The 12344-nt window shown below is 35.4% G+C and overlaps 2 protein-coding genes across 2 annotated transcripts; both read left to right on the forward strand.

Moving 5' to 3' along the window:
* Positions 1-1139: 1139 nt before the first annotated feature.
* LOC123302892 lies at positions 1140-1718 on the forward strand. The gene has a single exon (XM_044885986.1). The coding sequence runs from the start codon at positions 1140-1142 to the stop codon at positions 1716-1718; it is 579 nt and encodes a 192-aa protein (XP_044741921.1).
* Positions 1719-9797: 8079 nt separating this feature from the next.
* On the forward strand, positions 9798-11716 carry LOC123302893. Its single transcript, XM_044885987.1, has 2 exons — positions 9798-10047; positions 10104-11716. The coding sequence occupies exons 1-2, from the start codon at positions 9798-9800 to the stop codon at positions 11714-11716; spliced, it is 1863 nt and encodes a 620-aa protein (XP_044741922.1).
* Positions 11717-12344: the final 628 nt, after the last annotated feature.

Genomic DNA, 12344 nt, shown 5'->3' on the forward strand with positions numbered 1-12344 from the left:
TAAAGTCAATCGGCAGCTGAAATGGAAGTAGATTTCTCATTTTATACATTCTGTTTGAAACAATTATGTTTGAAACAGATCTGAGCCGTATGATAACTACAATCGTTTTATCAACAAGTGTGGTGGCAGCGGGTCACCACATCTGACTTCCATACCGGAGGTCCCGGGTTCGAATCTGACTAAGGTCAGATATCATTTTTCCGCTTCGTTTTTACTTTTGATTAGTAGAACAATCAATGCGTTGATCTTCAATTTATTTCAAAATGGCAGAGCCAATGAAAGTGATCCTCCTCGTTCTACAAAAACAAATGTGCGTAGAGCAAAAAGCTTTGAAAAGCGACTCCATTGAGTGAACATTCAATCGAAGTGATCCCCACGTGCAATTATAAATCTTCAGTTATCAATATCATCAGTTAAGTTATCCATCGAATCATAGCTCATCAAAATTGGTAGTTAATCTGGGTATTAGTGTTTGGCAATATTTTTATGTTTTGCTGTGAACAATCGGATATATTTGTGTATCGTTACTTTTCATCAGTGAATATTTCGTTTATAAACGTGTGCTGTGGACATTAATTTTGAAGTGAATTCCACGCGTTTTTGTGTATTGAAAAACAGTTGAGCATATTAAATATATATGTGTATTAATTATAGTTGGACTAATTATTATCATTTTGTTTCATTAAATTACGTGTTTCAGTAATTAAGCAATTTGTGTTTGAACATTGATTATTCGAACAATACACTTTGAATACATTTATTTGTTAGCGAATAAAACCATTTGTATTGTTCAACATTGTTTTTTCTCATTTTATCACCAACATCTACCTGTGCTAGGATATGTTAGCTTTTGATACAGATCAGCTAAAGTAATCACCTCATCTCTAACATTGTGGTCCTTCGAGCCGGATATCCAGGCACAGTAATTTTGTAAAAATCTATTTAATTAACGGAACACGTGTTTAAAGTGGTTGTGAACATTTTAGTTTATACATATCAATAAACAACATTATTTGTGAACATTGTTTTGTGAACATTATCTTGTGAAGTAGTGAAGCTTTTCGTGTCGATATTTTGATTATTATTTTCATACTTCCTCGTCTTTGAACTATCAAGTAATCAAATTTTGAATCATCATCATGACTTCTTTGGAATCGCGTATCGCGCTACAAGAAACGCGTTTTAATCTCATAAAAAATGCGCTAGACCCTATCAAGAATATCGACGTTTCAAATTTAACAAAATCAAGAGTTCAAACGAGACTTGAAGTGTTGGAGTCGAATTGGACAAAGTTTGACAAAGATCATGAACGGATTTGTGAGACTAGAACGGACACTATCAAAGATTTGCCGTATATGAAAAATTCTGTCTATGCTTTCACTCAGGAAGCATATATGGAAAGAAAAGCGACCCTGCTTGAGCTTCTATCTCAAATTATTGTAGTTAATCCATTGGACGGAGCTACTTTAGCTGACACTTCTGGTGTTGGCTCATCATCAGCGCCTCGTACGATACTTCCAAAAATTCAACTTCCTAAATTCGCAGGCGATTATCAATCTTGGAGGCCTTTTAGTGACATGTTCACATCATTAGTGGGTGCAGATTCTGAACTTACAAATGTCATGAAAATGCATTATCTCAAAAGTAGTGTCACTGGAGAAGCTGCCAACCTCATTTCAAATTTTCAAATTACTGGTGAGAATTTCATTCCAGCATGATTAATTTCCAGGTACGAAAACAAGCGTGTTTTAGTAAACAAACATTTGGATACTATTTTTATAATGAAACCACTGCGTAAATCATCAAAAGGGTTGAATCATCTTTTATCAACAGTTAATGAAGCACTAGATGCACTCAAAGCATTGGGATCACCTACCAACAAATGGGATCAAATTATTGTATACACAATAGTCAATCGTTTAGATTCGGACACACATGAAGCATGGGAACTACACGAAGGTGCTTCAATGTCTCCTTCATCATTTCAAGATCTTGAACACTTTATTGAAAGTCGTGCTCGTGCTTTGGAATCAATCGAAGGTCGCGAATTTACAAAATCAGCATCCATATATCAAGATAAATCGACTAGTCGTTCTCCAAATGCCAGAATCCATGTTGCTGTGGAAAATCAAGAAAAGGGATCGAAGTATAGCTGCTCACTTTGTATCATTATCTAACGAGTTGCAAAGCCTTTGGTCAGAAAACTCCAAACCAACGACGTCAGTTTGTAGTATCCAACCGGTTGTGTTTTAATTGCCTTGGTCCTCATATGCTAAAAGACTGTCGCTCAGTAAAGTCATGTGTACAATGCAGACGACGTCACCATACAATGATTCATGACGCAGTCACACAGTCGTCACATGAATCAAGCAGCAATTCCACAGGTAACGTGTCATCAAACTCCAACGAAGCTAATCCGTCTACATCCTCCGCTGATCGAACGGTCAATCATGCGTCGTCGATATGTGTTCCTTCTCAATCAATGGTGCTACTCGCAACAGCTCAAGTCAGAATCTCAGGAGAAGATGGTAATTTCGTAATCGCGAAAGCTCTATTGATCCAGGGTCCGAAATTTCGTTCATCAGTGATCGTCTTGTTCAAAATCTTCGTCTTAGACGATCATCTACATCAATCTCTCTTATCGGAGTAGGAGCAACTCAATCTTCAACTGCACGTGGGGCGGTATCTATAAATATTGGCTCCGCCTTCGACTCCAATGTTAGTATAAAAGTAAAGGCTTATATTTTATCTAAGCTCACTTCAACGTTACCATCAAGGCAACCAGCTACATCTCATTGGCCGCATATATCAGGCCTACAACTCGCAGACCCATCATTCATGATACCAAGTTCGATTGATTTGATTCTTGGTGCCGATATTTACGGAAACATTATTCTTTCCGATGTCATCAAGGGGCCACCACAATGCCCTATCGCTCAATCTACCATATTCGGGTGGATTTTATCAGGACCAATCAACAGAAATCTCACTGAGTCGACCGCCACTGTTTATCATTGCTCACTTGATGTGCAACTGGACTTGCTTCTTCAACGTTTCTGGAATCAAGAAGAAATCATGGATGGTAAAGCTACCAGCTTGTCACCAGAGGAAGAAGTTTGTGAGCAACATTTCTTATCGACTCATTCGAGATTAGACTCTGGTCGATACGTAGTTCGACTGCCATTGAAAGAATCACCAGATGCACTAGGAGAATCTCGAGGTCCTGCAACGAAGATGCTTCATTCACTTCAACGTCGGTTAAACTCTCATAATGAGTTTCGCCACCTATATGATGAATTCATCCGAGAATATGAATCACTCAACCACATGTCTCTTGTATCAGCCAACTCAGTCGAACCGAAGTGTGTTTTTTATCTACCTCATCACGGCGTGCTACGTTCGACAAGTACTACCACTAAACTTCGGGTCGTGTTCAACGGATCAATGCGGACTAGCTCGGGAAAATCACTTAATGATATTCTCCACACTGGCGAAAAACTTCAAACCGATCTTCCAGATGTTCTCTTGTGGTTTCGACGATTCAAATATGTCTTCGTGTCAGATATCGAAAAAATGTATCGTCAGATAGTGGTCGATCATCATGATTGGCATCTTCAAAGGATCCTGGATGCAGGATGGTGTCATCCAAACTTATCAACTAAAAACCGTAACCTATGGTTTAGGATGTGCGCCATTCTTGGCATTGCGAACGCTCAAACAATTAATACTCGACAATGGAAATCAATTTCCGTTGGCTGAGTCAACGATGCTCAAAGGGCGATATGTAGATGATATATTTGGTGGAGCTGATACTGTCTCTGAGTGTAGTCAAATCATCACTCAGGTTGATCAATTATGTAGACGCGGCAGGTTTATTCTCAAAAAATGGGTCAGCAATCATCCCAATTTGTTAGAAAGCATTCCACCAGAATATCATGCCAAGGAAGCTACAATTATTATTATTATTATTATTATTCATTTATTTGATATACCCATTTGGGCCAATCAACATAACAATTAACAATTAACAATTATTAACCAAAATACATTATATAATTACAGCAAAAATATTAACAATTATTACTACAATTTGTTTTTTATCATTTTTCTACTCCTCTGTAAGAATTGAGCCATCATGAGCTGGTCAGTCTTATCGTCCATTATATTTTCCCAGTCAATATTTTTATTAAGGAATTTTTGTCTCAGCTCAGTTAAACCGAGACATTCGTATATCAAATGTCTTTCATTTCCCTCACTTTGCTCGCATAATACACATATCTTATTCCCACTTTCATCCCTCCTGTGTTCATACTTCCAGCTTCCCAGTCTAAATCCTGCCATTTCTCTTCTCCATTCCAATTCCAGACTAGAAATATATTTAGCTCCTTCTTCGTAATGTGCCAATTCCTTAAAATATCCCAAGTTCACCTTTTCTTCCATCCCTTGCATCAGCTTTTTATACCCCCATTCCTTTGTTTTTTCATGAATTATTTTTAACTGTTTTTTCTTGTCATAGTTTAATACTTCAACGCTTACATCCAGAATATTAAATTTATTTTTAATTTTGACACCCCAACTACTGTAATTTTCTATCTTTTTATCTTTAACACACTCATACTGCAATATTTTATCATTTCTATTACCATTCTTGATATAATGTTTTAATACATTCTTATAGATATGCACCTCAATTGGAAGCTGCCCCACCTCTATCAGCACTCCACAGTTAGCCGTTGCCCTGCTGATTCCTAATACTTGTTTAAAGAAGTTTGTTCTCAGTTTATCAATTACTGTAAAGTTATCTTCTACACCCCAAACTTGACTACCATACAGTAATATTGGCTCAATCAATACTTTAAATATCCTAATCATGATTTTTGCTGATATCCACTGATTACAGTACATAAATCTTTTTATTACGCCTATTCCTCTTTCAGCTTTTTTTTTTATTTCTTCGAAATGCTTCTCCCATTTTCCATTCCAATTCAAGGTTACCCCAAGATAATTAAAGTCATTTACGTTTTCAATTAGTATACCTTTGTATCTCCATTCGTCTTGTCTACCCAACTTCACTCCTTTTCTAAATACTAACACTTTTGACTTCTTCTCATTAACTGTTAGCCTATTTTCTTCATAGTAATTTTGCAGCTGGTTAAGTGCTCTTTGCAGACCTATTCTAGTCTGGGATAATAAAACCATATCGTCGGCATATAGAAGAGTGTTAACTTCCCTACCATTTATGGATGGTGCGTGCGTTTCTGTATGTTTCATTTTGTTTGGGAAATCGTTTATGAACAGTGCAAATAAAATTGCTGACAATTGACATCCCTGTCTCAAACCCCTACTCGTTCCTCTACATTCAGTAGCTTTATCATTATTCATTTTTACACAGAATTCATAATTTTTATATAAGGACATAATTATCTTCAATATATTCAGAGGCAACCCTATATGATACAACTTTTTCCATAACAATTCCCTATCTATGGAGTCAAATGCCTTTTCCAAATCCACAAAACATGAGTATAATTTTCTTCTTTTTTTTGATAGTTCAATGTTAACTAATTCTTTCAGTACCATTATATTATCCAATGTCCCATATCCCGTACGAAATCCAGCTTGAAATTCACTAAGGATTTTATTTTCTTCAGTCCACTGTTGTAATCTGTCTGCCAGAATTTTTAAAAAGACCTTACTTAATACCGGTAATAATGTGATTCCTCTATAATTTGCGGGATCGTACTTATCTCCCTTATTTTTATAAATATTACAAATAACTCCCTTTTTCCATCCATCTGGAATTTTTTTTGTTTCCATTATTATATTAAATAACTTAGTTAGTGAAGTGATTATATTGAAATAGAATTTTACTGAATTTTTAATAAATTCAGCTGGTATACCATCGATTCCAGGTGTTTTTCTATTTTTTAATGTGCTAATGGCATATTCAACCTCATTTTCATCTATTTCTCTTTCCAGCATCTCTATAACCATGTCGTTACTATTTGATCCAGGGTTGTTATAAAATTCTTCGTCCAGTTGGCTTTGTTCCACCTTTTTTTTTGTATAACTTTTCATAATGATCCAGCCATATTTCTCCTCTTATTTTGCAGTCATCGTAATTTTTATTATTGTAGGTTGCCTTTATGATCTTCCATAAACTTGCCTCGTCCCTTTCTTCAACCATTCTCATTATTTCACCTTCCCGCATAGCTTTCATTTCATCTTTTTTCCTTATACATAAATTAACGTATTGCCTTTTAAGTTTACGATAATCATCTAAATGCCGCTCTATATTCGATCTTCTAAATATTCTTAGTGCATTTCTTGTATTGTGTTTTGCTTCTCGACATTCCCTATCAAACCAATTATTTCTTGCCAAATAATTATTTGTCTTGTTTACAACCCTCATTGACTTTCCAATACTTTTGTACATCATCTCTAATATTTTATGTGCCTCATTTATTTCATTCTTCCGTATTCCATTTTCAATTCCAATTAACCATAAATCAACTCTGCCCTCATATTGCTTTTGAATTCGTCGCATTCCTGGCTATTCCATTTATAAACCTCAAGAGTTTGGAATTTTTCGTTTGGGATCTCTTTTACCCTATTGCAACACATATTCATTGATATTTCAATTGGAAAGTGTTTAGTACCTTCCACACATTCTACAACTGCCATATCTAATATATACTGCTCATGTAAATTAGTTTTGATCATCACTAGATCAATTGCACTCTTCCCATTTTCAGAAACAAATGTATACTCTCCTTCTTTATTTCCTTTGCACCGACCGTTCAAAATCACCATATCCAAATCTTAACACACTTGGATAATTTTTTTCCCATATTCATTTGTCTCCTTGTCTTTATTTCTTCTATTTTCCAAATTAATGTTGAAATTATTAACCACGTTACTGTATTTAGTTTCATTTTCATGATCTCTTTCTTGAATTTCTCCAATTCTACCATTCATATCTCCTACTATAATCAGTTCCGCATTCAAATATTTATATTCCATATTCTTTATCTCATTCTGTAAACAGTTAAAAAATTCTTCGTTTGCGTATTTAGAATATTTAGGTGGATTATAAATAGCGCAAATTATAAATTGTTTCTTGCTTATTTCCGTTGAGATCCAGATACATTCTTTTGTATTATTTTTCAATAATTTTGTTTTATTTTTTATCTCTTCTCTATAATATATGACGATACCTCCCGATTTCCTTCCACCTTCACCAATTTTATTTGGTTTTTTTACAAACGAACCATATCCATTAATAGGCACTACATCTTTATCTTCACACCATGTTTCAACTAAAATTATAATCCAATATTCCATCAGAAATTCGATTATTTGTTTCTTATTCTTCAATCTATTAATTCCTTCTATATTATAAAAAATTAATTTATTGTCCTTATCATTTTTCCTAGTTCTAAGCGTAGCCGTCCTAAGTTTCGAATCATCATCACCAAGCTTATCAGATCGAATTTTTTCTATTCGATTCTCCGCTGAGAAATGTCCTTATTGATGCTTGTTCAATAGCTTTTTTTTTATTTTTCTGTTTATTCACCAAAGTTTTATTTTCTTCTCTTTCATCACTAGATTTATTGCCATCTTCTTCTTCACTTCTATCTCTTTTATTAGTAAAGCTCTCTATTTTCTTGTGTTTTACTTTATTATTTTTTAATTCCATTGTTTTGCAATCATCGCTTTTATGGTGTATACTTCCTTATTACTTATTAATTTATTATACTTGATGTATGCATTCTTACCCTCTTGCTTTTCTTTTTTTAAAACTTCTCGTAGTATCTTTCTTTCCTCTCGTATTTCTTGTGTGTAGTCTTCATCGATATAAATATTTGATCCTTTCAGTTTCTTCTTGTTTTTCATAATATTATTTCTAACACTTTCATTTTGAAATTTAACGTGAATAGATTTTGAATATTGACCTTTTATACCAATTCGTCTCACACTTTCAATGTCTTCCTTTTTACAATCAATTTCAAGTTTATCAATTATAATTTGGCGCATACTCTCATTCAAATCCATTTCATCATTATCTTCTAGTATTCCGTTAATTACAGCATTTTTCGCTCTCATTTCTCATTTCTCGTTCTATTCTTTTTATTCTATCATTTTTTGTCTCGTTTTCTGTTTTTAACTTCTCATTTTCTTCCTTTAAGAGCACTATTTCTTTTCGCGCTTGCAACTGGCTTTCATTGATCCTATTAATTTCCGTTCTTAAGCTTCTTATTTCTAGATTATTATCATCTATTAATTTCCTTAAGGTCAAAGTTTGTTGATTAATTGCTTCAATAATTTTTTCAGTTTCAACTGACATTTTTATTTCTCTTTATTTTCTTTTAATATTTAATTAATTTCAGCCTTAATAGGAATGAAATCAAATCAAAACAGAGTGAATAAACAAAAAACAACCACTTTTTTTCTCCTAGACTCCCCGAGTAGAATTTGAACCCTCAATTAGACTGATACTTCTTAAAATTCCAATACACTCCAACCAACTGCGCTATTCAGGCTTGTAGTAAACTATAAGTCAATTTGTATGTAGCACTCACACTGGTTTCTTGGCCTTTTATAAATTTATGCACATATAACCCTATACAGGTATAATAATAATTAATTTATAGTTTTATTCTAAATTTGCCAAATTAATACTAATGATGTTTTTTTTTTTTTTTTTTTTTTTGTTAAGAAACGTCACAAATTACACAAATACTGCGAATATGACACAAGACGAAAATAAACCAATTGCAAAATTATTCAGTTAAAGAAAAAATAATTTTAACTGCCTTTGCTTAGGTTCGAACTCAATTTAATTGTCACTGTTTATTTCAAAATCCGATATCATAACCACTCAACCATCTAAGTGCTTGCAAATATTACAAAAATGTAGATAAGGGTTTATTGTATTTAAATCACTAGTATTTAAACAAAACAAAATAAAGTTTGGAATAGGTATGCTCAACCAATTTATAATATACACTGTGTTAAACTTATAAATTATGAAAGGTGTTTATCATACCTTCACTGAACTTTGTTTTGTTATGATATATGATTCAATTATTTAACCACAAAAATTAACACTTAATTATAATTTTGCTAATTATAGCTTGTTTTCCTCAAATATATTAATTATTCACTTTACTTTTTATAAAATTTAATAGATAATTAAATATACACCTGTACTAATATAATTTAAACTCCAAATATCACTAAAATCTTAAAAATTTATTTAAAACTTGAAGAGCACAAAAAAACACGTCTGACTATTGTCAAATCTCCAATGTATGCAAGCTACAATTCTTATCGATCAATCGTCAAGTATCCGAACATTAGGTCTCTCCTGGAATCCATCAAGTGACAGATTTTCAATCATTGTCAACAGTGAACCACTCCAGCGCGTAACGAAAAGAAGTGTGCTCTCTCGCATAGCCCAGCTTTTTGACCCACTAGGATTAATCTCACCGTTCATAATTCAAGCTAAAGTTTTAATGCAGCATCTTTGGTTGGTCAAATCAAATTGGGATGAGATCCTTCCAGATCATTTATGCAAACAATGGCGAGAATTCAAACGACAGCTTACAGATTTGTCATTAATTTCAATCCCACGGTACTTGGGACCTCTTCAATCCTCGAAACTCGAGCTTCATGGGTTTTCTGACGCCTCACAGTCTGTATTAAGTGCAGTTGTTTATCTCAGAGTGGAAACTTGCTCCTCAATTAGCGTCAACATTGTGTGTGCAAAAACAAAAGTGGCACCGTTGAAGAAAATGACAATACCACGTTTAGAACTTACTGCAGCTGCTCTGCTTACTCGACTCGCAGGATATGTACGCAGAACTATGGACCTACATTCAGCACCACTATGGCTTTGGACCGATTCATCAGTTGCACTCACGTGGATCACATCTCATCCAAGTAAATGGAAGGATTTTGTTCGAAATTGTGTCACCTTCATCCAAGAAAACCTATCATCAGCTCGTTGGAGATTTATCGCTGGAAAACAAAATCCAGCTGACTGTGCGTCCCGCGGACTCTCCCCCAAGCTCTTGATAAACATCAATTATGGTGGAAAGGTCCCGAATGGCTCTTTCTACCATCTGACCAATGGCCCCATGGCATTTGCTCACTATCACTTGTCCCAGCTTCGGAAGTTCGATCTGCAAAAGTGAATCATTGCTCACAAATTGAGTTAGAGCCGGAATTATTGCATCGATATTCTAACTTAAATCGACTCTTGCGTATCACATCTTGGTGGATGAAGTTCATCAATCGTAGCCGTAGAATCATGGATGATGATCCACCAGCCTTGTTAACTAATCATAATCTTCACGCGTCTCTATTAATTTGGGTTCGGATTAGCCAAAGGATTGCATTTTCAAACGAGTTGAAGTTGTTGCAGAAGAAACAACCAATCACTAGCTCGAGTTCTTTGCGCTTGCTCACTCCATTTCTCGATCAAAATGGTCTGATACGAGTTGGTGGACGTCTTGAACAATCATCACTGGATTATTACTCAAGGCACCCCTATATCCTCTCGAAAGATTCCACTCTGTCTCTTCTAATAATCCAAAGTGCTCATCTTCGATCACTCCACAGTGGTACCAGTAACACTTTAGCAGCAGTTCGACAAAAATTTTGGATACTGGGAGCTCGTCTAGCAGTTCGAAAAGTAATCTTGAAATGTGTGATCTGCGCACGCCAACGTGCTAAACGAGCTGAACAACAAATGGGACAACTTCCAGCAGCGCGTACGACTCCATCCCGCCCCTTTTGCCACTCAGGGGTTGATTACGCTGGCCCATTTCTTGTTAAAACATGGCATGGGCGTGCTGCTAAAACATACAAAGGCTTTGTTGTTCTGTTTATATGTTCCTCTACGTATGCAATTCATCTCGAGATAGTTACAGACTATTCCACTAGTGGTTTTATTGCTGCATATAAACGCTTCACTGGATGTCGCGGGATCTGTGCTACACTCTCAAGCGACTGTGGAACTAATCTTGTGGGGGCTGATGCTGAACTCAAACGACTCTTTACGGAGTCATCCACACAGCTTAAAACTCTTCGTTCGTTACTTGCAAACGACGGAACTCACTGGCACTTTAATCCACCGTCTGCCCCACATTTTGGCGGCCGCTGGGAAGCTGGAGTTAAATCCGTCAAACATCATTTAAAGAGGGTTATTGGTAACACTCTCCTTACATACGAAGAATTCACCACTGTTCTGATACAAATTGAAGCAGTGTTGAATTCAAGGCCTCTTTGCCGGCTTACTGATGATCCAGATGACCTCGCAGTCTTAACACCCGGACATTGCCTCACTGGTGGACCCTTAACGACTATTCCCGAGCCAGCATTAACACATTTGAAAATTACACATTTATCTCGTTGGCAATTAACTCGCCAAATTCTCGAAAACTTCTGGACGAAATGGTCCAGAGAATATCTTCAACAGTTGCAGGCTATTTATAAGTGGCAATATCCTGCCAATCAAATCAATATCGGATCAATTGTTTTAATCGTTGATGAAAGATATCCGGCATCTAAATGGCCATTAGCTAAAGTCATCCAACTTCATCCTGGAGCTGATAATCTTACTCGAGTAGTGACACTCAAAACGGCAACTACAGTGCTGAAACGGCCGATTGTTAAGCTGTGTGTACTTCCCATTTCAGACACCACATAAACTTATTATTGCCCCAAACGTTTGGTGCAATGCGGAGGAGTATGTTTGAAACAGATCTGAGCCGTATGATAACTACAATCGTTTTATCAACAACTGTGGTGGCAGCGGGTCACCACATCGGACTTCCATACCGGAGGTCCCGGGTTCGAATCTGACTAAGGTCAGATATCATTTTTCCGCTTCGTTTTTACTTTTGATTAGTAGAACAATCAATGCGTTGATCTTCAATTTATTTCAAAATGGCAGAGCCAATGAAAGTGATCCTCCTCGTTCTACAAAAGCAAATGTGCGTAGAGCAAAAAGCTTTGAAAAGCGACTCCATTGAGTGAACATTCAATCGAAGTGATCGCCACGTGCAATTATAAATCTTCAGTTATCAATATCATCAGTTAAGTTATCCATCGAATCATCGCTCATCAAAATTATTTCAATTTCATTTTATTATCTATTTTATATTTTATTCTGTTTTAGGTACACTAACTAATAACTTCTTCTGTTTTAGGTACACTAACTAATAATTTCTTTTGTTTTAGGTACACTAATCAATAATTTCTTCTGTTTTAGGTACACTAATCAATAATTTCTTCTGTTTTAGGTACACTAATTCATAATTTCTTCTGTTTTAGTT

Source organism: Chrysoperla carnea, chromosome X (assembly GCF_905475395.1).
Source record: "Chrysoperla carnea chromosome X, inChrCarn1.1, whole genome shotgun sequence".
Taxonomy (NCBI): Eukaryota; Metazoa; Arthropoda; class Insecta; order Neuroptera; family Chrysopidae; genus Chrysoperla; species Chrysoperla carnea.

Bases quoted from the DNA above. Each gene is read 5' to 3' on its own strand.
- LOC123302892 (XM_044885986.1), top strand. From the start codon at position 1,140: ATGACTTCTTTGGAATCGCGTATCGCGCTACAAGAAACGCGTTTTAAT.
- LOC123302893 (XM_044885987.1), top strand. From the start codon at position 9,798: ATGACAATACCACGTTTAGAACTTACTGCAGCTGCTCTGCTTACTCGA. The intron at 10,048-10,103 runs GTGCGTCCCGCG...TATGGTGGAAAG, and splicing joins AAAACAAAATCCAGCTGACT to GTCCCGAATGGCTCTTTCTA.